The following is a 26,836-nucleotide window of genomic DNA, read 5'->3' as shown; positions in this document are numbered from 1 at the left end:
ACAATGTCAGGTGGGGTAAATTTATGACAGAATTTCATTTTTGGTGAGCTATTCTAATGATTTCAGTTTATTTATTTCAAACACTGCAGATATATATTTCTCAAATGGCAGAGATTTCTGTAAACCCTTGACATCGTTTTGTAAAAATGCATATCCTCAATCATACTTTCACCCAGCCAAACTTACATATGTGTCTGTATTTTTTAATCTAAAACAAAAGCTGCGAACTGAGCTCAGAAACAGCTCTGGAGAATAGATGCTGAGGCCTGAGGAATAATGACCTCATATCTTCCCTGCAGCCAATCAGGACACAGCGTGAATTTAACCACTGCTGACTCACTTCCTGTCCGTTCTAGTTCTAGAGGAGAAAACTTTACAGTTCTTCAGTGCCTGACTGTAATCAGTGCTGTGGAGGAAAGCTTTTACGGACAAAACAATTACAACACACAGAGTAGAAAAGATAGATTTATAGAAAAATAACTCGAAGCATCCAGTAATGCTGTTTTTTGTTTTTACCTTCACACAACTGATACGATGATTAGTAAACATGAATTCTCATTTACACTCTCGAACCATCAAATCTCAGCACTGTTTATGTGTCAAAACTGAGAAGTGTATGTGGCCTGGCATTAGTATTGTACTACATTGACCATAATGCTTTTGCTTTGTAATACTTCTATTGACCTGTAGAGCACAGCAGAGAGTTGTGACTCTGGTTTCCCTGCTATGGAGCTCTGTACAAAAAATAAGTAGCTAAAATGCTTAAAGATATTGCTATACTCTTTTAAACAAGTTGTACAAACACTGGTACCTTCTGTTTCCTCTCAACGCTATTGCAATGTTTCCACTTGCAGTATTTGTATTTTTTTCCCCTGCGTTTTCCACATTCTTTTGCCCAGTTTTTACAACAGCTCATCTATGAGACTTGACACTTAGTCGACTCACCAATTATTACACAAAAATTGTGCAATCATGCACACTGAAAGCAGAAATCCAAAGCATACTTTCAGCTTAATACCTCTATGACATATACCACAGAAAATACGTTCTTAATAAGCACTTGCAGTGAAAGTCTGTGCGGTAATGTATTGCAAAGGGTTTCAAATTTGAAAGGTGCTGGTTGAATGTTTGTTAAAAAGCACCTATATTAACTAAAATGAATGTTATTTGAACTGTAACGTTGTCTAAATCAGTGTCCACCAACCACATTTTCATACTCTTCCTACTAAAACACACCTGATTCTTTCATGACCAGCTCATGATATTGATAGTAGAAACTTCACAACATGAAATAGATCCAAGACATATAAAATGTGTGCTAACTGTGTGCCTCCAGGTATAGGTTTGGGAAAAAATGATCTAAATAATAGCTTTCGCAATGGTACTACTTTTCTAGGTGGATGGATTTACCAGCATAATATCTTTAAGTGGAGTTCACTGGTCTTACATGGTCATAACTGGTTGAAAGTTAAATAACTTTTAACTTTTAAAGGTTAGTAAACCATTTAGAGACAGTAGTCTCAAGGTAACTTAGAAAGTATTGTAAAGGCACACTGACTTGCTCCATATACTTCCACTGTAAGTGCATGTCATTCTGTTATTTTCTCAGGTATAGACATCATATAACAGATGCTGTTGACAGAGCTTAACTTGTATTGTAATCATGAGCGCAATTTTAAAGCACACAATGTGGCACAGAAGAAAACAGGAAGCTTGGAAAAAGGCACATATATTGATCTGTGTTTAAAAGCAACCAAAACACAAAACTTAAATGTAAATAACACTGAAAAATAAGATCTTAAACCATTCACTGCCTAAACATACATACAAAGGATTGTTCAAACATAACATGTTATGTTCTTGTCCAAAAGTACCTTAAAAGTTGGTTAATTCCGCCTCATTTGAGAAATGTGACTATTAGAACATCATCACGTACAGATTTTACAGTGCCATTTAAGAAACCCTAAACTCGGATATGTGCTGGACTTCATAAGCATCAATAATGGCAAGAAAACTGTATAACACTGATTGGAATAATTCAAGACCTTGAAAACACAAGTGTCCAGTCGCCTCACCGTCTCAAACCCAGTACTGGTTCTTTTTCTGGGCTGGGTTTGTTGTCCGACAGTGCTGTATTAATTCAGGATCCGCCCCTTTGGAGTCCATGTTTGACATGGGGATGTTTTTTGCGGGATCGGTTTTCCTGAAAGTCTCCTCACCGACTTCTCCATTCTTCGGCTTTGCCGCCACTGTCTGGACGTTGTGCTTCCCGGTTTTATTGCGTCGGAACAAGTAGTAAGCCATCAGTGCAGCCAGGAGCATGAGTAGGAGGATGGGAATAAGGATAGCCCACAGTGTATTTCGTCTAGATACCACAGGAGTCGCTGTAGTGCTGCCAGAAGCCACGTTACCGTCTCTCCACCTTGGCTCAGGTTGACTTGAATCACTCTTGTCAGAAGGGGACACCGGTGGCACTTTGAGCATTGTAGCACCATAAACTTTGGAAGGGTCGTAGGGGACCACATGAAAGGGCAAGACGCACTCTGCAGGAGGAACGCCGCGTGCTTTTAGGAGGAAGCGTGCTTCATCTTTACCTTGACCCCCAGTTGTGTTTAAGATCTCCAGAGCTACCCGACCTTCATCCAGGTCTTGCTGGGTGAAGGAACTCACTGGCTGGCCATCATCTGGCCCACCCAACTTGATGAACCGAGCTCCTTGAGGTTGTTGGATCATGCTGAAGGTTGGAGATGATCTGGTCTTGTTGGCTAGAGGTGTAGCATCCAACAACCTTCTGTCTACGAGTACAGTAGCACCTCTGGGGAGCAGGGGGTTCTGGGCCACCTTTGCCAGTGGTTTAACGGTAATGTTGAGGACAGAGGACACATTTGCCGCCTTGCTTTGGGCCACGAATGCAACGCTATCTCTCGGTGATGTAGACTTAAGGAAACGGACACTCACTCTTCCCTGTTTAATCTGCTTCTGTGTGAAAGTCGATGTGGGCTGTCTGTCCACCATTACGGATGCATATTTCAGGACATTGGTGATATTATAGAGTACATCCTCCTCGACCAGACCCCCAGTGGAAGTGCTCAGCATGTCCTCTGTGATTAGAGTCTCGTCATCTCCCTGCCTTACATGGATCTCTGGAGCTTTATTCAGTATCAGAGACTTGGCCAGGATATCGATAAGCAGTGTGTACGAGTCTGTTTGGTGTTTCCCATCAGACACTGTAAATTGCATGAAACCATCAGACAGGCTTCCATCACTAACAAAAGCAACCCGCCCAGTGTTGATGTCTTCCTGGCTGAATTGGACTGTCCGGTCTCCGGAATCAGTGTAGATGATATATCCGTTAGCTGGACTCTTGGAGATGGTAAATCGGACCTCATCTGGTGTGCTGTCCTGGTCAATCGTGTTGAGGTAGTTTTTGGAGATGATGGTCGTGGAGCCCTGCAGTGCTTCCAGGAGCAGGTCCAAGCTTACAAGTTCTGGCGGGTTTGAGTCTCGCCGTCTGACGGAGATCAGGAAGATCTCCTCCAGAACCATGGCACCGGGCTGAACCTGCGGAGTGCGGCCACTGGGGTTCAGATGGACCCGGAAAGAGAAGCTATCAGAAGATGACCCAGAGTCACCGTGATTGTACTCCAGATCACCACGTGCCACATCATCCTGCAGAAAATGGGGAGCATCGAGAGACAGGACAGACCCCCCGAGAGTGAGTCGTCCATGAATGGGGAACCGACGCACCTCATAGACAATGTCCTGCCCTGCCCGCTTCTGTTCAGGCAAACTGGCCAGCAGGTTCGTAGCATCCAAAACAGAGCTGTCTATCACTTTAGACTGACCTTGCACCACGGACACACCTGCAGCAAATAAACAAAACACCAAAGGAAAATAAATAATTACATTAGTTCTAGAGATTAGCATACAAGAGTGCCACTGCCCTGCAGAGTTTAGCCAAACCATATCATTCGAAAAAGAGTACCTGAATCACACCCCTACCCCAAAAATTTAACTGGTAGCTACCTTTGTTTTTCCAGAGCTGAGACGACTCATTCCGATTGGCTGCGTAGTATGACACAGTGACTGGCAGGCTGTGATGCAGCTCAGTTGCTGGAGGTGATGTAAGGGCCAGCTCAACAGAATCTTTCAGGACCCAGAAGGGCTCAGACGGCATCTGATGCTCATAATACACGGCACCCGCATCCAACTGAACACAGAATAGGAATAGAAAAAATGAGAGAATAGCATTGGCCTCTAGTGTCCACTAATAACCTGTGCTCTTGTGGCCAGAGATGGCATTACAATGGAAGAGTCTTTATTGATGGTGGATTAAAGCTGCGGTAGGGAACTTTTGACGCTCGTCAGCGGTTAATAAACAGAACTGGTTGCGTGTTGCGGAAGAACATCGTAGCCGGAACTACTTCTCTCTGTTTATGTCTATGAAGAATCAAAAAGTTACTGGGTTACTCCGCCGCGGTATCCCCGAAGCAATCTAAAATAGTCAGAATATAAACACTTATTATAGGTGCACCCTAGTGATCCAGGACAAGCTAAAAACATGGTTTGGAAAATGGATTCATGGTATACTCGCTTATTATGTTAATTTTTCTACATTTTTAACACAAACAAAGTTACGGACCGCAGCTCTGATTGGTTATTTTTTACCGGGAGCGATGCATTTCTGCAAATGGCAATAGGACACTGGGAGGAGCCAGAGGAGCTTGATTTTTTTCACAGATTATCTGTCTCATATTCTACTGTCAGGACATAATGACAGGTTTAACAAATATGTAAAAAATATATATTTACAAAAGTTACCTACTGCAGCTTTAAGGGATTTATTACAATGTCAAAACAATATGTCTCCACTGCAGGTATATACAATGTTATTTACCTCGGTCTGTGTGAATTTTGTGATCTTCTCAAACTCTCCACGCTGATTAGGTTTGATTATTCGTCCCAAGCGAGGAGGTTTCACTAGTGAATATGTGATTTCATCCCCGTCTTCACTTGTTATGGCCCGTAAAATATCTCCAGCGATCACCTGCCTGGTGCCTGAGAAGAATCACCAACAAATCATACCACTCCACTGATTTCTTCATGAAAACACATTCTAGCAGCTGTTACACAGCAGTAATTGATCTATAAGATTGTTCCAGATAAGATAACAGATTCTTCATGATGAGGAACATGAAAAATAACCCACCAATTTATAGTTTTATAAACAAATTCTCTCAGGGCCAGTAAAGATGTTTCAGCTGGCCCAAAGAGAGACAGGGATTTAGATTTGAGCTTTGGATGTATGGAGCCCACCTGGGAAGACCATGAGTTCTCCCTCCATTTCCATTGAGATGGTGAGCTGTCTTGCCTTGACAGTGAAGTGGTAGAGAGGTGAAGTGTGTTCTCCATCAGTCACGGTGAAGCTGAACCCACCGGATTCTGAGCCTGGGAGCAGACACAAGCGCTTCCTATTCACTACATCATGTCACAGTCTTATAATGATGGTTCTTCAATGGTTCCTTGGAACACAATAGATTTATCAAAGCTAACTTTTCTTATCAAGAACCTTTTTTTTTTTTGCAGGTCCAAAGTTCTGTATGGCTTCTTGGTGAATGCAAGAGATCTTTATTTTATGTTTTCAGATTAACGTAGTGGTTTAGATATTTATTTTCTAAAGAACTGTATAATAAAAAGTTATTTGAGGAACTTCTATCAAAGGAGTCGCTAAGTTGAGTTGTTATAGGGTGACATCAAAGTACCACAAGAGCGATTCGAAATAGAGCCGTCTGCTTTTTATAGTTCTCATGGTACTTTGATGTCACAGCGCTGCTTTAAGTCCAAAACATCTAATACGTGTATTAGCATCGCTTTGACCGTTCTCTGTCGATCCCAGCTTCCCACGCATCACTATCGGTCGATTATGTACAATGTCTGCATGTTATTGATCAAACTACTTTTGGATCATATCTTTCAGCAAGTATGCAAACAGGAACACAAAGCCAAAACCTGGATATTTTAGGCAATATAGAAACCCTGGACAGGATATGTTTAGGAAAAAAAGAGGATGTATTTTCACCCAATGAACATTTTTTTTTTTTTTTTTTTGCATGCTGCTACTCTGTGATTGCTGAGCTGTTCTTAGTTGAGTTTAGCATGTTGCTAATGCATCTGCTAATGTGCAGACATGTAATTGAGAGGGTTTTTATCATGTTAGGCTTCCTAACAGTTATTCACAAGCTGCTACGCTGTGATTTCTAAGTTGTTCTGAGTTATTTTAGTGTGTTGCTATGCATTTGCTAATATGCTTTATAATTGCTAAGATGTTCTGAGTTATTCTAAGTTGTTTTTAGAATGTTGCTATATGGTTTCCAAGGCATTTTGGTTTTACTTTGTTGCTATGCTGTTTATAATCTGTTTTTGGTGTTTTTTTTTTAAAGCATATTTCTATGGTGTTCTGTGTGGCTGGGCCTTGAAACAGGTGTTTGTTAAAAAAAAAAACACAATTCTATGTAGTTTCTAGGGTGTTCTATATGATCCCCATGCCCCAAATCTCTTTAGCTGATGTTTTATTCTGTTTTCAAACGTTTTAAAGAACTTGATTCAAAGAAACTGATGTCAACCCACCGTGATGAATGAATAAAACCTCTCCATTATTTATCTGAGCCTGGGTGAAACTGTCCACGCTGTCATCTGGGGACACTTTAAAGGCAACGATCCCATTGCTGGGCATCTCGATAGCATACACCAACTCCTCCGGAGGGGTGTCAAGATCATCGCTGCTCAGCATATTGGCTGTGATTTCAGACTCCTCGCCGGATAGAAGCTGAAAGGAGAGAGCGGGCACAAAACAAAGCGGGATAAACAAACCAATATACAAGATGAAACAACTAAACTGTTGTTTTCAGAGGTGTCTAACTGTCTGGAGTCGTTGGGATGTGAAAGAGGCAGTTATGTCTCCTCTGATGCTGCTCTAATGGATGTGTAATGGACAAGTTGCTGAAAGACATCCTTAAACGATCAAATTCAGCTGGGAGATTGCAGGGCTGCCGTGTGAACACCACACATCAACACATTTATCTGTTTCTCAACGCTTTCACTGCCTCCATCTACCACTCTCCTGAGAGACAGATGGGAAAAACTGGAATTGAGTACATGGCATAGTGCCCTGGAACAGAAAGGTCCGCAAACTCATTATCATTTAGTAATCTAGTTTCCACATAACGTGACCTTCAAGATTTAAGTGCATGTAAAATCATCTTCTTTTCTCCTGTGAGTGCTTTTTTAATGGGGGGCAATGCCGTGTCATTACCAGGGTAAATATTAGTCATATTACATAACTCTTTACACTGCCCTCTGGTGATTGTCCAAAGACCCTTACATCACTTCCTGTGTAGTATATGTATGGGCATCCACTAGATGGCAGCACTAAACCAGAGTACAGCATGAGGAAAGTTAATGAAACAAATATCTCCCAAATTGGGCTGGAAATTGCTGTTTCTTCATATTCAATATTTAATTGATGTAACATGAATCAGAGGCTGCATGGCGAATTAGATCCCAGCATGCAGTGCCGAGGCCTGCTTTGATGGGAAACTGCAGTCTCTCTCTGATTAGACTGGTGTGTCTCTACATCAGAGCTCGGGGGTGTGATTGAGTAACCGTGTGATTGTGTTTGTGTGGATGAATCTCACAGAAGTTTCTTGTTTCATGCGAAAATCAAAAGGAAAACCATATGAAATCATAAATGAAGCCATTTTAGGAATATGCTTTAGGAATGCTTTATTTTCATAACAATTATTGCAAAGAAATGCAAAACAGAGCTTATTCACATTACTGTAATGTGAAAATAATGTTTTTTTTTCAAGAACAATTAGTAGATAATTTAATTTAGCCAATTTTAATTTCAATAAAGACATTCTTTGTCACATTATGTTCGGTAGAATGATATTTTAAAATATAATTTAGTTGTTATTTTAAAAATGTAAATATACATAATTATAATTTTTTTTATATAAGAATATAAATTTTGTCAAATGTGTAACTGTTAGAATTTTTCTGTATGCATATATATATATATATATATATATATATATATATATATATATATATATTTTTTTTTTTGCTTTGGATTTTAGGGTGAAATATAAACCACTTTTAGTGATATAAACGGATTATAAGTGTGTGTGTGTGTGTGTGTTAGATACTGTGCTGGTAAAACTAAAAATTTTGGAAAGATTTGGACTTTCTCTGTTATTATCATCTGTAACCATCGAAAATTGAGGTGTCCTGTATTAAAGTGAAAGTGAAGTGACCTGTGGCCAAGTATGGTGACCCATACTCTGAATTTGTGCTCTACTTTTAACCCATCCAAGTGTACACACACATTAGTGAACACAAACCCGGGGCAGTGGGCAGCTCAGGGAGCAGTTAGGGGTTCAGTGCCTTGCTCAAGGGTCTCACCTCAGTCGTGGTATTGAAGGTGGAGAGAGTGCTGGTTTTTCACTCCCCCCACCAACAATTCCTACCGGACCTGAGACTCAAACCCATGACCTTCGGTTTACAAGTCTGACTCTATAACCGTTAGGCCACGACTGCCCCAAAGCATGTGTGATACAGAGACAGACAGAGTGCATGTGCGCAAGAGAAGGGGAACTATCCGCATGTGGAAAAACACACATATCATTATTTCACGTTTTGCGGGAGTCGAGCGGTGTCTCTGATTGGTCTGTTTACCCTCCAGCCCAAAAACCGAATTCTTGCCACCGTCATGGTTTTCCAAAAATACGAGTCTCCACGGCAACCAGAAACCACAGACAATATCGAGCAAGCACTGAATGACCCTCTGTGTTCTGGTGGAGGGAGTAGCTCTGAATTTTCTGACTACGACTAAGCCTCATCATTGTTTAAAACTGGGAAAGTGGTCTTGGTGTACCTCCATTCCAGTGTTGCGCTGGATGCGGGGCGGTTCGTCATTCACAGGGAGGATGGTGATGCCGATGGTCAGGGACGCACTCCTGCGGGTGATGTGATAAGCGGACGCCATGAGGGTGAAACTATCCTCTGTGGTCTCGCTGCTGTCGTGGATGTAGTACACCTCTCCCTGTTGTACCTGAGGAAACACAACATAGACAAGAGATATCAGGAATCCAGTTACACACACACCTAATCCTTTTTTCTGACCATTAGGGCATTTCTGGTTTTACAGTGGCTTTATTTTGGCGGTTTTTAAGTGACGAGACAATAAAACGTCTTTTTAAAATTCTGTAGAAGTTGTTCCCCTCCAAAAAAGATGAAATAAATAAACAAAAACTACCATGGTAACCATAGTTCCTGTTTTCAGGATTGTTTCATGTTTCTAATCAGAATCTTTGTTTATGTTACTCTATTTTTAGACAATTTTTACTTATAGCATAACAGTCACATTGTGTTGCAGTCTTGGGGAGGTTTTCTTTTTCCTGAAAATTATAAATCCTAACAACGTACAAATGATTTTTGTTACTTTTTGGGGATTTTTCCCTCCTTTTTTTATTATATATGTTTTTTTACTTTACCTATAATTAAAATGACATACATTTCTTGTTATGCTATATTATTACCAAATATTGGATTCAGTCTTTTTATCAGCTTGTCAATTCAATTATCTTGTCATCTTTCAATTAGCGCAGCTTTTGTGTTTCATTTTGGATCTGATTGATCATAGGCCTCACTGATCTAAACTTATGCCATAAATATTGCCACAATTATCCACAACTAACTCTTTTTTTATTTTACGCTGAAGAACTGAGGCCTGATCAATCATTTCCAAAAAAATTAATACAAAACCTGTCCTAATTAATATAAAACAAGTTGACAAAATGATAGAATCCGATATTGGCTGATAATACAGCATTGATATTTACAAGCAATTTTCAAAAGGCTGATCATTTTTGATCAAGAACACCAAATTAGGTAAAAGATTTTCAGCACAGCACGAATGACAGTGGAGAAATAACAGAAAATAAGGGAGGAAACTTATCCTAAAAATGCATTCGAATCGCATTAACCATGATGAAATATCACAAGTTGGACTCAAACGTATGTCTGAGCATGTGCTCTCACCACTAAGCCACATCTCCAACCTTATTTTATATATAAGATTAACCATTGTTTTAAATAGTAAAGCTGTTCTTCCAAACAAGCCATTGTTTGGTTTCATTACATAATCAACTGTACATCCGTTACACTCAAACTGGATTTAATGTGGGTGGTCAAATGCACTTCTTAAACAAAGTGCAGATTTAGTCCAACAAGCATAATGCAAAACTCTAGGAAGCCCCACAGCTGCGAGCGTGTCATGTGAAACTGAAGTGTGTTAGTTTGTCCAGTGCAGGAGGTCAGACATCTGCCGTTTGTCATGTGTTGTACAGATTTTAACAGGCTCCAGTTGATCAGATCGTTGCACATAGTACGAACTACAAATCTTAACAATGAAACATCAAAATCTAACTGTATGTTTTCATTAGTATGAGCTCCAGCGCCAAGTGTCAGAGCTAAGTGCTAACTGCTAAGCCAGAGCTTATGCTAACAGATTTTGTTTTTGTAGAAGAAAAAAGCTGTGCTTCACCTCTTTATGACATTAAGTCTGCATATTCTCATGTTTGTCGGGAAATCAATAACATATGGCAGACGGAAGATGAGGTGAAATGTTTTAATGTAAGAATCTAATTTTTGGACTATACTGTATATATATATATGGTTTTTCCCCAGAGCATTAAAAAAAAAACACAAAAAAGAAACAGCAAACATCATGATCCACCTGTCTGATCACCGCAGCCCATTGTTTCAAAGTGCTAATAATTAATAAAATATCAATAAGAATAATGTTAATATATATCATATTAAAAGGATAGTCCACATAAAAATGAAAATTCTGTCATTATTTACTCTCATGTCATTCCAAACCTATATGATTTCTATTTTAATTTATTTTTTCATTGTGGAACTTGAAAAAGAAGATGTTTTAACCAAACGTTTTCGGTTTCCATTGACTTAAAAAAAAAAAAAAAAAAAAAACTTTTGGTTACCAACATTCAACTTCAAAATATCTCAGGTTTGGAACATGAGGGTGAAAAAATGATTTTCATTAATATTAATAATGTTAAAACAAGTTTGATTTACTACAGTAACATCATTGGTACTTGTGGTCCAATGTAAAATCAAAGTCCAGAAGGATAAAGCCATAGCTCTGAAAGAAGCTGTTTAACATTATTATGTTGTTTAGTCTATATTTGTTTTGAAATTGAAAACTGTTGGTGACTATCAACGTTAGATATCAATTTTTGATCGTTTCATCCTGACACACTAATATCTGTTCTGTCTCTTTCGTTTTGAAGCCCTGTACTGTTCTAGATGTTTTAATCTCAGTGTGTTGTGAATGTCTGCTGCTATTCTGCACCGTAAGCTATCATTACAATCTGTTCCCTGGTGTGGCAGCGGTGACCGGCAGTATACACACCGACCGCTGACTCCACAACACAGAATAAAGGAACTCCACATTCAGCTCAGTAATGAGCATGACGCATTCGTCTTTATTTAGGAGCAATTCTGCTTTGGTTCCTTTCCTGCGCAGTAGTTTCTCTCCATATGGAACATGTTAGCTGTGTTTCAGAAGCATTGCATAACTGAAGAAAGGAAAGGAAACGTAGAGCACAGGACAGCGAGAGCCAGACATTGTGTATCAAGATGTAGTGTGGAGCAGCTGCTCACAATGAAGTTATTCTGACAGCTGGAGTAAAACCACCAAAAGACATTGATTCTGAACTTCAAATTCAATCTGACCCCCATCTCCCTCCCTCTCGCTCTCTCTCTTATCCTGCCGTTCTCTGTCTGATCTAAGAGCTGTGTTCATTGCATAAGATATCTGTCAATCTAACACCACTAATGTCCTGCGGTGTCTCAATCTCTGAAAGGAATATTCAGTATTATTTTCAACAGTCAACAGAAATTGAGCCTGAAGTTAAAAAACAACCTGGGAAGTTCATCTGTTCTGCCTGAATCACTCCTGAGTTAACCTGATCTCTGTTTTCAAAGTCGCATAGCCTGGCGGCGCGGTGTAAATACTTTATTTGTGGGATATATGGCCTAGTTTATTCTGGCCCGCGGCCGCAGGGAAGCGCAAGTCAGAATTTCCATCAAGTTGGAACGGCAGTCATAAGAGCAATGTCTAGCTGCTCTCAAACAACAGCACACTTATCCCACCGCTGGTCTTTCTCTGCTCAATCTTTCCACTAGAAGACCTCTGGGTCACTCCACTAGATTTCATAATGCAAAGTAGTTTTAGGGAGCCCACTGGAAGCAAAGAGAGCTTAGATAAGTCTTAAAAGAAGAGAAATTGTTTCTTTGAGCACTAAAACTGAGTGAGAATCAGACAGGCGTGATCAAGGTCCGCCTCAATAGCTGTTATTCTGTGAACGGCTTGTAATTAAGATGCAGAAAATGCTATTTAATGCCTGACTGTTCCTCAGTGATATGGCAAAATGCTATGCGGGGATCCTGGTAGTCTCAGAGAAACCATTACACAAGGTTGTTCGCCTTTGTAATTGAAGCCAACGACAGCTCCTCTGGTTCCAGCGCAGCTCTTTTATCGTGAGAAGAATGAACGCTCATTGCTGTCACAAACACAAGCAAACAAAACAAACACGGCTGTAGTTGCAGCATCATTAGTTGTTCCCACTGTTCTCTCTTCAAATGAGAAAAGTTTACCCCCCCCCCCCAAAAAAAAAAATTTCATCCTCGCAAACTCTCAGCCCATTTCCATGCTGCTTGAGCAAACAGCAAAAGCATATTGTGGCTAGAGGCTGTCAAGCTCCAAAAAGGACAGATGAGCACCATAAAAGTTGTCTTTATGTCTCAAAAGCATCATTTTGAGTTTTCTGAATTCACGTGATAGCTTTACATGAGGATCAGACCACAATTTCAGTCATTTAATGATGCTCTCCACTACAGATCTTGAATCTCATTTCCACATGCACATTTTCTACCTAACTTCATCGATATTATGAGACATTTGGGCTGCTGTTTTAGAGATTTTATGTCCTTTTTGGACATTCAGACCCCAGGTCACGATATGCAATCATTGTATGGTAAAAATGAGTGAGAAGATTATGCAAAATATTTCATTTTGTGTTTCATGGAAGAAAGTTAGTTAGATCAATAGTCATTATTATAGCGTTTTTATATTGTATGTCAGTGTTGTGATTCCTCACCAAAGCTAAAACTACTAAAAAACATTTTCAGTAATTGAATAAAGCTGAAATAAAATCTACAATGTAAGTATTAGATGGAAAAACAGGTAATTTGCGTGGACACACCTCTGATGCCCATATAAGAGCTGGCAAACACATTTTAGCCACTCCTCTTTCCATGCGTAAAATCAATGGTCACACCTCTTATGTCCATATATGGGTTGGCTATCATGTTTCCAAGGTAAAATTAAAAATGTTGTGTTTGCTTAAACTGAAATAAGTGTTTAAGCAAAACCACTAGAACTTAAATTTTAATTAAGGCTATATATATACAGTATATAGTGATAAAAGTGATAAAATAGCTAAAACTTAAATTAAAATGAAAACTGAAAATATAAAAATAAAAGCAAATTCAAAATACTAATGTAATAAATACTGTAACTGTATATATTAAAATGTGTATTTTTCGACACTCACATCCTCCCAGGTGAAGGTATCAAGTCCATCGTCTTTATCCAGATACTTAATATCTCCGTGCTGAGGTGCTTCCTCCATAAAAAAGTCGATGTTCATGGAACGATAGAAATGGTGTGTGATATTCAGAACCTCTTGGGTCAGTGCCACAGATCCACCCTCCCTCACTGTGAGGTTGACCACCTGGATGGGTATGATGCGTGGAACAATGACCACCTGCACCTCTAGATCTTCTACGGTAGTGAAGCCATTGCTGACATCGACGATGAAGTGGTCCTGGCCCTGAAGGGAAGTGGAGACATAAAAGACTCTACTCAGGTTTATGTCCTCTTGTGTGAAAGACTGAATGTAGTCCAGCACGGGTGATGCCACACTGTCCGAGTCGTTGTTAAGTTTGACTACATGACCCAACCGTGGAAAGTCTTTGACAGAGTACACCATCTCTTTGGGCAGGATGTCTCTTTGCATCACCTACGAGGATGACAAGAAGACCTTCAAATGAGTGCAGTATGAAACTTTCAAATGCTGCATATCCCTACAGATGCAGCTATCTTTTAATAATAATTACCTTCAGAACATACTGAATTTTTCTTTTACATTGTACTGTGCACCCTTTCACTAATGCATTTAAGAAAAGTTCACCTAAAAATAAAATGTCATCCCGAATTTGTATTTGCATTCATTTAAATATAATTTTCGATGTCAGTAATGTTTGAACGTATGTAAATAAATAAAAAATGACATTCAAGATATTTAAGAAGAAAATAATTTATATGGGAACTATATGATAATGAGTAAAGGAATTATATTGTTGGTTGAAGTATCCCTTCAAATGAAATCTTAGAGGAATATTTACAGTTTAAAAAACATAAACATGTTTTGATCTATTAATAATACTGAATAATACATTATAGAAACCCTGAGCTGTTGCAAAAATGAGATTATACAAAATCCCCTATTCAAATCTCAGAAATGCTTAAAGGGAAAAAGTAATACAAAATGTAAATCAATGTCAGGTATCACAAATGTCCAAATGAATCTGAGCAGTTCCTCTACTGCAATAATTGGGTAATAATTGAAAGTGTTCTGGAACCTCCCACAGACATTAAGGACTGTTAGAAGACTTTGTAAACTGATATTAATATTTCTGCTATGTGCGAGATGTTTAAGGCAATGGCTTTATGCCTTTGGATAAGAACTTATGACTTGACATAACACTTTCATACAGACCTATTTCCTGAACACAATTTGAAGCAATCCATTTGTAAGACTTTTTTTGGCTAAATTGTTGCACTTCATTTGGTAACAGTGTTCCATTTTGTGTTACAAATTAATACAATTATATTGAGTGAAAAAAATCTGTGCTCAGAAGTGTTCTTGCCTTACCCCAAGTCACTACAGTATGCCTACAATAATGATTTAGATATTGAGCAACAACTTGTAATTTTATGTTTGAACCACAAGATCTACAAGGTTTTTTTTTATTAAAATGTACACAATTTTAAGCTTGAATATTTAATTTTTTAGAAATGTATTTGAAAACAAAGTAATTCATATTTTTAAAAAAATAATTGGGGAGAGAGTTTTACCTCCAGGTGGCTTGCATCAATAACAGAATGCTCTCCTTCATAGGCAAGGATCACCACGTTCGACACAACTAGTGGCTGTGACCGGTAACCTTTCTTGAATATCTTAATCCTGAAAGTGCCCTCCGTAGACCAACCCTTAGCTTGCACTGTGAGGGCAAAGGAATCTTTCGAGCTAAGGCTCTGGTCATTGTGTTCGTAGGAAACCACACCCTTAGTCAGGTCCTCTTGTGTAAATTTGGAAGATTCAATTCCACTGACTATAATCCTACCATTACTGGGAGGAGAAGTAACATCATAAATGATCTCGGCTCCGTTTCTAATGTCCATGTTAGTCTCTACACTTAGCAGACTGGCGTTCAGCGTCTTGGTGCTACCATGGTCCATGACCACCATTGTATTGTTGGCTATTCGTAGAAAAGGGTCACCTGCTTGCACCTGAAGTACAGTTGTTGTCTTATGTAAACCATCAGATACTTGAAGTTGGAATTGCTCACGGTCTGCCCCATGGTGAACAAACAGAACCTTCCTGTCCCTCAGGTCAGCCTGGGTGAAGCGGAAGAGCAGTTGTGTTGGGTCTACTGCAGAAACAATGTTTCCTGAAAGTATTCCCACTCTCACATAAATCAGCTGGGTGTCATTAAAGTCAGAGTCATCGTCTTTGAATAGAATGTCTTCAGTGGTCAATAAACGCTGGCCATTTCTGACAACATTAAAAGGTTTGTGGATTACCCTTTGAGGTACATAGTCATTCCTGGATTGTATTGCAATGTTAAACACTCCCCTCAGTACCTCATGACCTTCATCTTGCCAACCATTGCCACCTCTTGAATCAAATGCCAGAAAGGTAAACTGGTCATGACTTGTTTCTGATCCATCATGCTTGTAGACCAACCTGTTCGAGGAGAGATCCTCATTGCTGAAGACTTGAATTGCACCATCAAACCTTTGCATACCTGGTGGAGAATCTCTGATAAGACGACCATGTTTGGGATCTTGTACTATCCTGTACACAAAGTCTGTTGAGGTGGAGGTTTGAACCCAGAGATATTCTTTATTTATGATGTTTTCATTTCCTTTCAACACAACAAGTCTCTCATTGATTAGGGCTGGAGCATCAGAATCAGCCTTGATTTTGATTGGAAAGGTGTATACTCTTGAGTACTGATCCTCTGCGAATACTTTGAACTGGAACTGATCCTCAACGTCAACTGCTCTGTGGACACGAGGACTGTAACTAATGAAACCATTCAAAATGTCTTGTTGGGTGAAGGTATCACCATCAGATAACTCTTTATCAAGCATCATCAAGATTCCCTGGACTGGGCTTTTCATAATCATGTACTGGACTGATCTTGAATCAATGTTGCTTTCCCTCACAAAATCTTGAAGTTGTTCAGATTTAATGACCTTTGGCTGCCCACCTTCAACTTCCAGAGGAATGCTATTACCCATTCCTAAAAGGGCGGGCATGATATTAATGATAAATAAGTTGTCTGGGAGGATGACCTGTCCAAGCTGTGCACTGAAGTGAATAAACTCTGTTTCTGTGTCCTTGAGATTGGGTGTGAGGTTGGGAACATATTTCAGTCTTTTTTGCTCCAGGTCAGACTGATGAAATAGTATGACTTTTTTTGGTACCCCATTGTCTGAGATCAACTGCAGTTCTCCAAACTGAAGTGGCTGAGTGACATTATATACAATGTCACCAGTGTTTGGAGTTGCAGAAATGGCCAGATTTTGTATTCCAATTGGGGTGCTGTCATCCTGGGTGACCAGAAGGCCAGTATTTGTGACTAGAGTCATCTGTGGTTGGGTGATAAGCAACTTAAATGTGCTTGACTGGCTAACTAAATCTCCATCTGAGACCTGCAGGGTAAGTTCTGTCACTTCTCCTCCCTTGTGCACATAGTGGATATTTCCTTCTTTCAGTTGTCTACAAGTGAACTCTCGGAGACCAAATCCTGGGTGCTGAGCATTCTCCAGATATCCAGCAGCAGAAGGCTCTGATGTAACTGTGACCTTGAGTTCATCGCAACGATTGTCTGAGTCTGAGATTTTGATAAGGTTTGGGCTCAGACGTGTGCGACCATTAGCTGTGATTGAGATATCCCCTGCACTTAGTTGAGGAATGTCATTGACTGGGATGATTTCCACCGGTAGCACATACTGGCGTGCAACACTCAAGCACTCTGGGAGATTCGTTCCATGTGCAGTCACCTCCAGATGGATTTGATCCCCATAATTTTCATTGCCATCATGAAGATATTTGATTTTCTTGTTGACAACATCCAGAAGGGTAAATTTCTGTACCCTTGTTTTTCGTAAGTTCATATCAACCACTCCATACCAGGGATTGTTTAGCAGAGTAAAGATGATCTCAGATTCACGAACACCTACAGCTTTTAGGTTAAATGTTGGGTTTAGGTTTCCAATGTCGATGAAGGCCTCTCCTCCCTCCGGAACCAGCAGAGGAGTGATGTCCAGGAGCTTGGAAATATTGTGGAAAATCTCTGGCAAGTCCTCTGTAGGAAAACAGTGTCTTTCATCAGTACTGGCATTAATGAATGTGATTCTTACTGGAGGTGTAGTTGTTAACTCCAAATCCTCATCATAAGTGGAGTAATCATATTCTCCCTCACATTTCACATAAATGTCTTTAGTTATCAGAGCATCCTGCAGGCTTCTGTGCTTCTGATTCACCTTGATTTCACCTAAACATCCAATAAAGGACTCAGTTGTGACCTCCTCCTCCACACGAGTCAAATAATCTTGAAACACATCCTTCATCTTCCTTTGAATGCCTCCCAGGTACAGGTTCCCCACTAGATCCAGCTTTTCTGTCTCGTTAAGAGGGAGTGAAACTATTTGACTGTCCACATTTATCTGGAACTCATAGGGATCAATCTGAACTTTAACTCTGTGCCACTGATCATCATCCACTTTTATTTCCACATTGTCTAGCATATACATTCCACTTCCCAGATCTATTACACCTTTTAGGAAGCCTCCTGCCATTCCGATTGCAATGAAGTCGGCCTGATGTCCTGGGTGGAAGAGCAACAGAGCATCCTCAATGGTCGTCTTCATCAGCATCTCCAGGCTACGGGAGCCTGTGCTAGGTCTGGTCCAGGTAGGGAAAGAGATAAATGATTCTGGACTGATAAAGCTTGTGGTGTCTCCGTCCCCTGCCTCAAACTCACTGCTGCAGCTCTCCTTGGTGTCATAGCAGACTGCAGTTTCCGAAGCCAGAATATCATTGTCATTAGACTCAAACATAACGTTGCTCATGCAGCCCCGCAGGGAGGGAACAGCTGTGCTCAGGTACTCCACTTCCAGGTCCCTCACGCCTCCAAGGAACACGCCCTGGTCGATATTCAGGTCCTCATCTGCTTCCTCCACTGGAATGAAGGTTGTGTACAGGTTGTCCACAGCCATAGTAAGTTTGGAGTCTTTCAGAATGAGAGACACATGATGGTCCAGAAGGTTACTGAGCTGGAGACCCATGCTGGAGGAGAGAACCTTTTCTCCAGATCCCATGTCAATCCTAGCCTGTAAAGAGACATGCACAAACAAATTATTAAACAGCAAAATTGATTTACATTTTCTGAAAAAATAAAATAATAAATAAATAAATAATAATAATAACAACAATAAAAAAATGTGGTGTTTGCCTGTGTTGCTGCCATGATGTTTTGAGTGGTTAGCAGGACATTGTTGTGCAATTTCTAAGCTGTCCTGAGTGTTTTTTAGAACATTGCTAATCAGTTGCTAAGATGCTCTGGTTAGTTTCTAGCGATTTCATTTAAGGGAACATTCATGATTGTAGCACAAATTTGCTGAAGCGATTATATGCTAAAGGTTAATAATGGTTAATATTAGGGGTTTGTTCAAAACTTTAGGGTTTCCTTGCTTCAAAAGCACACTAATTAATCGTATCTCATTATCTTAATAAAATGTTATTTTGTTTTATCAGGTGCATTTCTCTTTAGATATTTTTACTAGGAAACAAAATAAAGGTACTGTTTAAGAATATGTTTTTCCACAGTCATTATACATGTATTCAGCTTTGAATTTCTGATACAGACTTGGCTGGATCAGTTGGCTTTTTCAAACACTGTGCAGCCACTTAAACTGAAAATATCAAAGATCTCATTTCAGATCTGCAGCCTCCAAAGATGAAAAAAAGTAAATCTGAATGAATTGAATATGTCGGTGGAAATGCGTTTTTAATGACAGATCCTACCACTGATGAAATAGTCCTGGTACCGTTTTATATTGCAGCATAATGCAGGCAGTTTGAGCGTCTGTGTTTATCTATGCGGAGCGGGAGCCATTTTCTAGGGAGGCTGCAGATGAAGAAGAAATAGACTCAGAGCAAACCAGTAACTCATTCAAGCTATGGAAGCTTTTTCCATGTTTTGAGCTGATTCAGTCACAGTGGAGCTGGAAGCGAATGTGACTCATCTCTCTCACCAAAGGCTGCTTCTTAAAAACTCACCAGAGATTTTCTCAGTGTGTGGCTCATTCTGGGGCCCTGAAGTCTTGAAGGGCCATGAGAAAATATTGAAGATTCTATTTATTTGTGTAGTCAGTCTGGGTTTGTAATTTACATTACAAAGTAGATATTTTGAACTGCACCCTGTGCTTTCTGAATTTGCCAGATCTGATTTCTGTCCTTGTTGTATAAGTAGTCGTTTACAAAGCAATTTTATCCAAAGCAGTTTAACACTTAAAGGAACACTCCGCTATTTTTGAAAATAGGCTTATCTTCCAACTTGAGTTTTACTGTTTTTGAATCCATTCAGACTATCTCCGGGTCTGGCGGTAGCACATTTAGCTGTAGCTTAGCATAGATCATTGAATCTAATTTGAGCATTAGCATATCATCTTAAAAATTACCAAAGAGTTTATATATATATTTCCTATTTAAAACTTGACTCTTCTGTAGTTACATTGTGTACTTAGGAAAATGAAAAGTTGCTATCTTCTAGGCTGATATGGCTAGGAACTATACTCTGATTCCGGCATAATAATCAAGGAACCATGGGTTACAGCAGACACAATGATATTATGCAGCACCTAAAAATAGTATTTTCAGGCGCTGCGTAATATCACCTGCTGTAAGGCAGCTAAATTCCTCGATTATTACACTGGAATGTGAGAATAAATCCTAGCCATATTAGTCTAGAAAATGGCAACTTTTCATTATCCGTCAGCCCCAGTACACAACATAACTACAGAAGAGTCAAGTTTTAAATAGTTAAAATATTTACAAAAAAAGCGGAGTGCTCCTTTAACACTTTAACACTTATACGGGACGCCTACGCTGACTATACTATATTACAATCAAATCTAATCTAATCTTGACAAACTATATATCGTTGGAAAGGTCTAAGACTCCCAAATATATATTATACCAATATTTTTTGTTAAAAATTATGTAGGAAAAGTAATAGATGAATTTATGACAAGAGTGCACCCTCAGAAATCTACATTACAAAAGGAGCTTTGACCTTTGTTTAAAAAAAAGACTTCCTCGTTGCCTTTTTCTCTATCACATTTTAGAAATCATCAGAAGTTATATATCACTTGAAAACATAAAATCTCAAAATTCATCCTTTTAAAACCCATTTTAAAACCAGACATTGCATTACCATGTAAATGGTACATCAAAATCATGTTACAAAATGTTTTCAGTAATGAATTATAAAAATTGAGGTTTGTATCATACACTGTGTGTATGTTTGTATCATAGTGTTTACACTGAATTATAGCAAAAAGGCAACTAGAAGTAAAGGTTGCTTTAAGGTGAAATGAGTAGCTGTTGGTGATACGAAAGTTCATGAATCAACCCCTAAACGATCTGAATCCAGAATGAACTGTATTTCACCTGTAGTCTGCCATTGTAGAGCTCCAGCGAGAGGTAATCTCTGTGTCCCGCCGCCAGCAGGAGAAGGCCACTACGTCTGCTTGTTTTAAATTGGAGCGACACTTGAAAACTTGACAGATCCCGAATGGCATCTACTCGACAGTAGCTGTCCCCGAAATAGGAAGCTGCAAACACAAAGGGAGAAAAATATTTTTATTACAAATATTTGAATGATGACGTTCACCATTAACGTGTGAATGTGGAAGTGAGAAGACATACAGCAGATGGAAGTTTGAATTTTTAACTTTTCCAGCTGTCTTGTCAGCTGTTGTGTAGAAAAGACACTGTTCTGGCTTCAGCCCCGTGAGAATGTTTATATAACTGCTTTCCTGCAGGATTTCCAGAGCTTAGTGTAGTAATGTTCGGCTGTATGCTAATGTAGCCACCTGCCTTGGACTGCAAATTTGATTTTTTCCTCTATTGCATTTCACTGCTTTAGTAAATCATTCACACATCACTCCTGGGCCTTGTGTCAAGGAGATCCCCATTCCATTAAAGAGGTTTCCAGGGGCCAAATCAACAGTGTCTATGCCACGGTAACATTATATGGCCAGACTCATTGGGGAATCCCTTCATTACATTTTGGGATCCAGAAATGGAACATTCTCACAGAAACTATGGTCAAATGACTTGGTAGAGGGTCAGGAGTCAATTTATGACTCGTGCAATTCTCTTATCTAAGATCATAAACAGGATACTGTTGTTACAACAAAAACATCAAATATTAGATAAATAATGCATATAGTAAATTAAGGTTAAAATATGACAATGGTATATTATTGGTATATTTATAATATTTATGGTATATTAAAGGAACAGTTCACCCCAAAAAATAAATTTCTCTTTGTTAAATGATTCATTTGATGTCTGAAGGAAGTCTGAAAGATTCATGGAAGTATTAGAGTGATCCAGTACTTTATTTAAGTTTATTTAATCTAAGGTGAGTTCCTTGAACTTACTAAATTACCGGACAAAGATTACCAGTGACTTTGATTTGTTTCTCACACAAAGCTATTGTATGATTTCAGGACACTTTGAATACAGTCATCTGGACTACTTTTATGGTTCTTTTCCATCTTTTTTGAAGCTTGAAAGTTTTAATTGTAATTGCATGGAAACATATCAGCACATTCTTCAAAATTTCTTGCTCCACATAAAAAAGCCTGGGTTTGGAATGACATGAGGGTGAGTAAATAATGACAGATTTTTGAGTAAATGACTCTTTATCCTGTTAAATATACATAATAGAGTAGCATCTGAAATCATTCAGCAAAATGTACTGTCATTAGCCAACCGCTAAGCACTAGCTCCTAAGAAAGTGGCATCCAGCCCAGTCTCTATTTGTTCCTCTGTATTCATGCATTAGGGGAATATAATGTTTCGAGTGATATATAGCACTTAATACGCACCATAACAAAAGCAATGCATCAAAAGCGCAAGAGATCTTCACAGTTCAGCAAAGGGTTCTCACAGATACCCCCTATATACATTCAGTCCATGCTCTCCAAAAACAAACACAAAAATCTTGCAGAAAGGGCCTAAAAACAACAGGAGGCAGAGCTAAACGCTGAAGCTCATATGATCTCTCAAAATATAATCTAGAATGCTGAAAAGGTTATAACATTTAGATCTGAGCCTGCAAAAGACTGTCCGAGACCCTCAGATAGCATACAAAGCAGATAGAACCCAGCAAATCGAGATTTGTTTTAATGAAACTACATTTATCTGACGCCTGTAACTCCGGTTTGGTTTATATCAGTGCTCAACAACCTTCTGCAAGGGCCAGAGAGAGAATATATGGAATTAGCTGGGAATTTTCCCCAGCTCTTTGTGATCATCAGGTCTGTTTTGGTTGGAAAATTCACAGTGCACACAGGAGGCACAACGGGCAACTGGATCCCAAGGACTCTGAGGTTCAAGCCGCTGTCGGTGCGCTGTCTGAGCATTTTTTCAGACTAAAAAAGACACAAGGGCCACAGTGAGCACAGCCAGCACATATGAATCTGGAACCCATTAAAACTCTTGGAGGGGATTCTAAATGGAACACATGTGTTGGAGACCCCCAACCATTCCAGAATTCAACATGCACCATACATTAAACCAAGACTCAGCTCAACTTTGTTTTTATAGGCGAGTAGCATCTCATTGCATGGTAAAAACACAGATGGCAGGCTTTTGTTTGAAAATGAGCATCATTATTCTGTTGGTTAGTTCATTACCAAACTTCATTAGTTTAAAGCGAACATCACATCTGTCTTTATACACCAGTTATTAGAGGGGAACAATGTTTGAAAAGAAAACCCAGAGTGGAAAAGTATGGACAGAAAGATGGAATCTACAGCATGTGTGCCAAAGAAGAAATACAAAATTAATTGCCACTGTTAGAAACATAAATCTATTTAAAGTCAGCATGAAAGCAGAATTCACCCAGTTTATTTAATCATCACACATTCCTTGGCTATTTGTCTTTGTAATCATCAAAATCAAGACTTGATATAGCTTTAAAACAGCTTTTTTGATCATGTGACAGTTGCCTCTTTTCAATTCCTCGACCTCCAAACCAACTCCATCCACCAAAATCAAACTCTATTTTTATAGAGTGCAGCAGTCAGGTTCATGAAGTAAAAATCCCATTCATTTTCTTCATAAAGGAATTGATTTTGAAATATAAATTCTTTAGCCTTTATAGACAGATCTATTATGAGCTATGAGATTTTTAATCAATGTTATATGCTATTGTTGAAGCCATTAAGACGCATTATTTTGACTTATTTTTTAAATTATATTCAACAGCAGGATTCCTGATGAAAAACTACATTACCCATGACTTTGCAGAGAAATCTCTACCAATCAGTGAAATGCAACAAGCAAACCAAATGTGTCCACTCCCATAAATCACGTGATGTAATAGTTAGTCTCCCAATGCTCTAAAACTACTATGCATAAATGCAGATATGACAACAAATGTAAAAATATAAATATATGACCTTGGACCACAAAACCTGTGTCAAGTGTCAACAATATTTGGCCGAGATGCAACTATTTGAAAATCTGGAATCTGAGGGTGCAAAAAAAATCTAAATACTTAGAAAATCACCTTTAAAGTTGTCCAAATGAAGTTCTTAGCAATGCATATTACTAATCAAAAATTAAGTTTTGATATATTTATGGTAGGAAATTTACAAAATATCTTCATGGAACATGGTCTTTACTCAATATCCTAATGATTTTTGGCATTAAAGAAAAATGTATAATTTTGACCCATACAATGTTTTTTTTTGGCTATTAAATGTATCCCAGCGATTTAAGACTGGTTTTGTGGTCCTGGGTCACATATATGTATATATATATATATATATATATATATATATATATATATATATATGTATATATACAGTAGTTTTTGTCTCTGGGGATAAAGAAATGGGGAAAAATACTTCGGGAACCAATGGTGCTGAAATAGTGTTTTGAAAAAGCAATTGCAGATGTATTCACACAAAAATCCACTGGAAATCGTATTATTTTCTACATAGTATGATTTGATGGACTCAACCTAATCACACATACAATTTAGGACAGACAGTAAGTTGATTTGTTTGCAGTCCGTTTCTTTGATGTGACTTTCTAAGTCACACTAGCTTAATCATGTGATGCTGCTATTGCACTTGCATCCTTCGCCCTGGGAAACTGTGCGCTTGTGCGTGTGTATGTCCCTGGACGTCTGCCAGGGCAGATGGCGCTATCGTGAGGACCGCTCCAGTCTGTATTTTTAGTGCTCAAAGGGAACTGAGTGGGTCTCTGTCTCCTCATCCTGTGAATGAATCAGACGCACCCTAGTTCCTCAAAACCCCATCAGATATCCGGAACATTCACACGGAAGCAGAAACAACTGAAAGCGACGGAAGCAACCTGCTGTTTAATCTGCCAAACAAGAGATGGGGAGGAGGAACCAGACTAAAAGAATCCATAATGAAGCATGTTTTTATCACAGCTATATTCTGTCTAGACCAAACCTCTCTAAAGGTGACCTTAACTCGCTTGCTCAATTGGCTCACGAATGATTTGTTGTCCATGGCTGCAGTCATGGGGAATAAACGATCTCTGTGCCAGTAAAACAGACTTGGACTCGATCCAGTCTTTGCACCATACACCTGCTCTTATAATATGACTGTCTGAACTTTCACCTGAGCTTTCGTCATCCAAAATTATATTCACTCCACTACAATAAAAAAAGAAACTGAACCGTGGTACCAACAGTTCTGTTTGCACTCTGCATGCACTATGCAAACAAACACAAGTAATTGATCTAAAATATACATTTTTAAGAGCAGATCTCAAAACGTGGCAAACATCTCTTCCCCATATTCTCTCCATGGTAACAGTGAGTGACCATTATGTTTCCTAAAACAAACCGCTGAGCTGCCGGTAAGATTAAACATAGTAAATAGCGGTTCTGCTGATGATTTGTTCCTTTGGTTACGTAGTGATTTCGTGTGTGAGAAAGAGGGATGGTTATAATTACATCAATCTTAAAGCTGTGTTTTACTGGAGTCTCTCTATATAGACTCGGAGCTATTCGTGGGCATCGCTGTTGCTATGGTAGATCAAAAACAGCCTCTGCCTTGATCAAAGTCTGTCAAGAATATATTATTTTACAAGAAATAAGGATGATGACACATCAGTAAACACGTAGGCCTATTTTTCCTCTCAAAGAGATATATATGAAAAATAAAGCTGGAAATGGAAAAAACAAGGCTTTATGACTTTCTCTGAGCAACACATCCTTCAAAATACAGCTAAAAATATGTGTGAAAACACAAATCAACATTTATACTGTACATTTCCTTGCATTTCCTGATTTCAAACCAGCTAATAATGCTAACAGTATGTACTGACATGCCATATCTGAATGCACACAAGTTTTTCTACAAATAACAACTTAAAAACTGGTCATCACATGAATTTATTGCATGATTTCATGACAGTCATAGCACACAAGTAGTCGCCCTGTGAGCTATTATTATAACAATTATTCACAGACATTGTATGGAAAACAAGTCAGGACTCTGATTGCAGAATAATTCCTTTAAGATCAACAAAAGAGCTACAATGACACCAACTGGCTGAACCCACACTCACATTTAACGAGGCAGAGGAAAAGGCTTTAGCCCCCGAAACATAATTGATTAATGTGCATTTACTTCATCAAGATTAAAACAAATCATTGCCTAAAGACACTGTATATTATGCAGCCGTTACGCATGCACCAGCACACAAGATAGCAGCTTGAAGTGAAAATCTAAAATGTGTTAAACCCTGCTACAGACATGGTGGCTAGCACATCCCACGGGTTTTCTGCTGCTGTATGCCATTACTGTAAAAAAAGAGGACAAATAGCTTGGGTGTGTTTAACAAAGACTAGACACAATAGTGCAGTGGAATGGTATGCACACATTTTAACTCTGGCCACTGGGATATTGAACAAACCAGCACACAATGGATGTGGATTCAGGAGCATAATTGCACCTTGATTAGTGAGAATAAACTTATCACTCATTGTGGCCCTCTCAAACCACTGAAACGCATGCAGACACTGGAATACTGAAGCAGTGGACACA

The 26,836-nt window shown here is 39.0% G+C and overlaps 1 protein-coding gene across 1 annotated transcript; it reads right to left on the bottom strand.

Moving 5' to 3' along the window:
* Positions 1–454: 454 nt before the first annotated feature.
* LOC113066378 (chondroitin sulfate proteoglycan 4-like) lies at positions 455–21,706 on the bottom strand. Its single transcript, XM_026238289.1, has 10 exons — positions 21,685–21,706; positions 21,180–21,343; positions 15,290–18,838; positions 13,704–14,171; positions 8,936–9,112; positions 6,628–6,826; positions 5,317–5,448; positions 4,898–5,058; positions 4,027–4,210; positions 455–3,863 (listed from the first exon to the last, which is right to left on the bottom strand). Exons 1-10 carry the CDS (start codon positions 21,704–21,706, stop codon positions 2,080–2,082), a joined length of 6,840 nt encoding a protein of 2,279 aa, XP_026094074.1. The 3' UTR covers positions 455–2,079.
* Between the last annotated feature and the right edge of the window lie 5,130 nt (positions 21,707–26,836).

The sequence above is a fragment of the Carassius auratus genome, chromosome 50 (assembly GCF_003368295.1).
Source record: "Carassius auratus strain Wakin chromosome 50, ASM336829v1, whole genome shotgun sequence".
Lineage (NCBI taxonomy): Eukaryota > Metazoa > Chordata > Actinopteri > Cypriniformes > Cyprinidae > Carassius > Carassius auratus.
The sequence above is the reverse complement of the archived record's forward strand: the minus strand, read 5'-3'. Positions and strand labels throughout refer to the sequence as shown.

Coding starts and splice junctions, on each gene's coding strand:
- LOC113066378 (XM_026238289.1), bottom strand. CDS start 21,706: ATGGGGATCTCCTTGACACAAG. Junction 21,344..21,684: donor GGGGATCTCCTTGACACAAG/GCCCAGGAGTGA, acceptor TTGTGTTTGCAG/CTTCCTATTTCGGGGACAGC. Junction 6,827..8,935: donor AGCGCAACACTGGAATGGAG/GTACACCAAGAC, acceptor CTCTCCTTTCAG/CTTCTATCCGGCGAGGAGTC.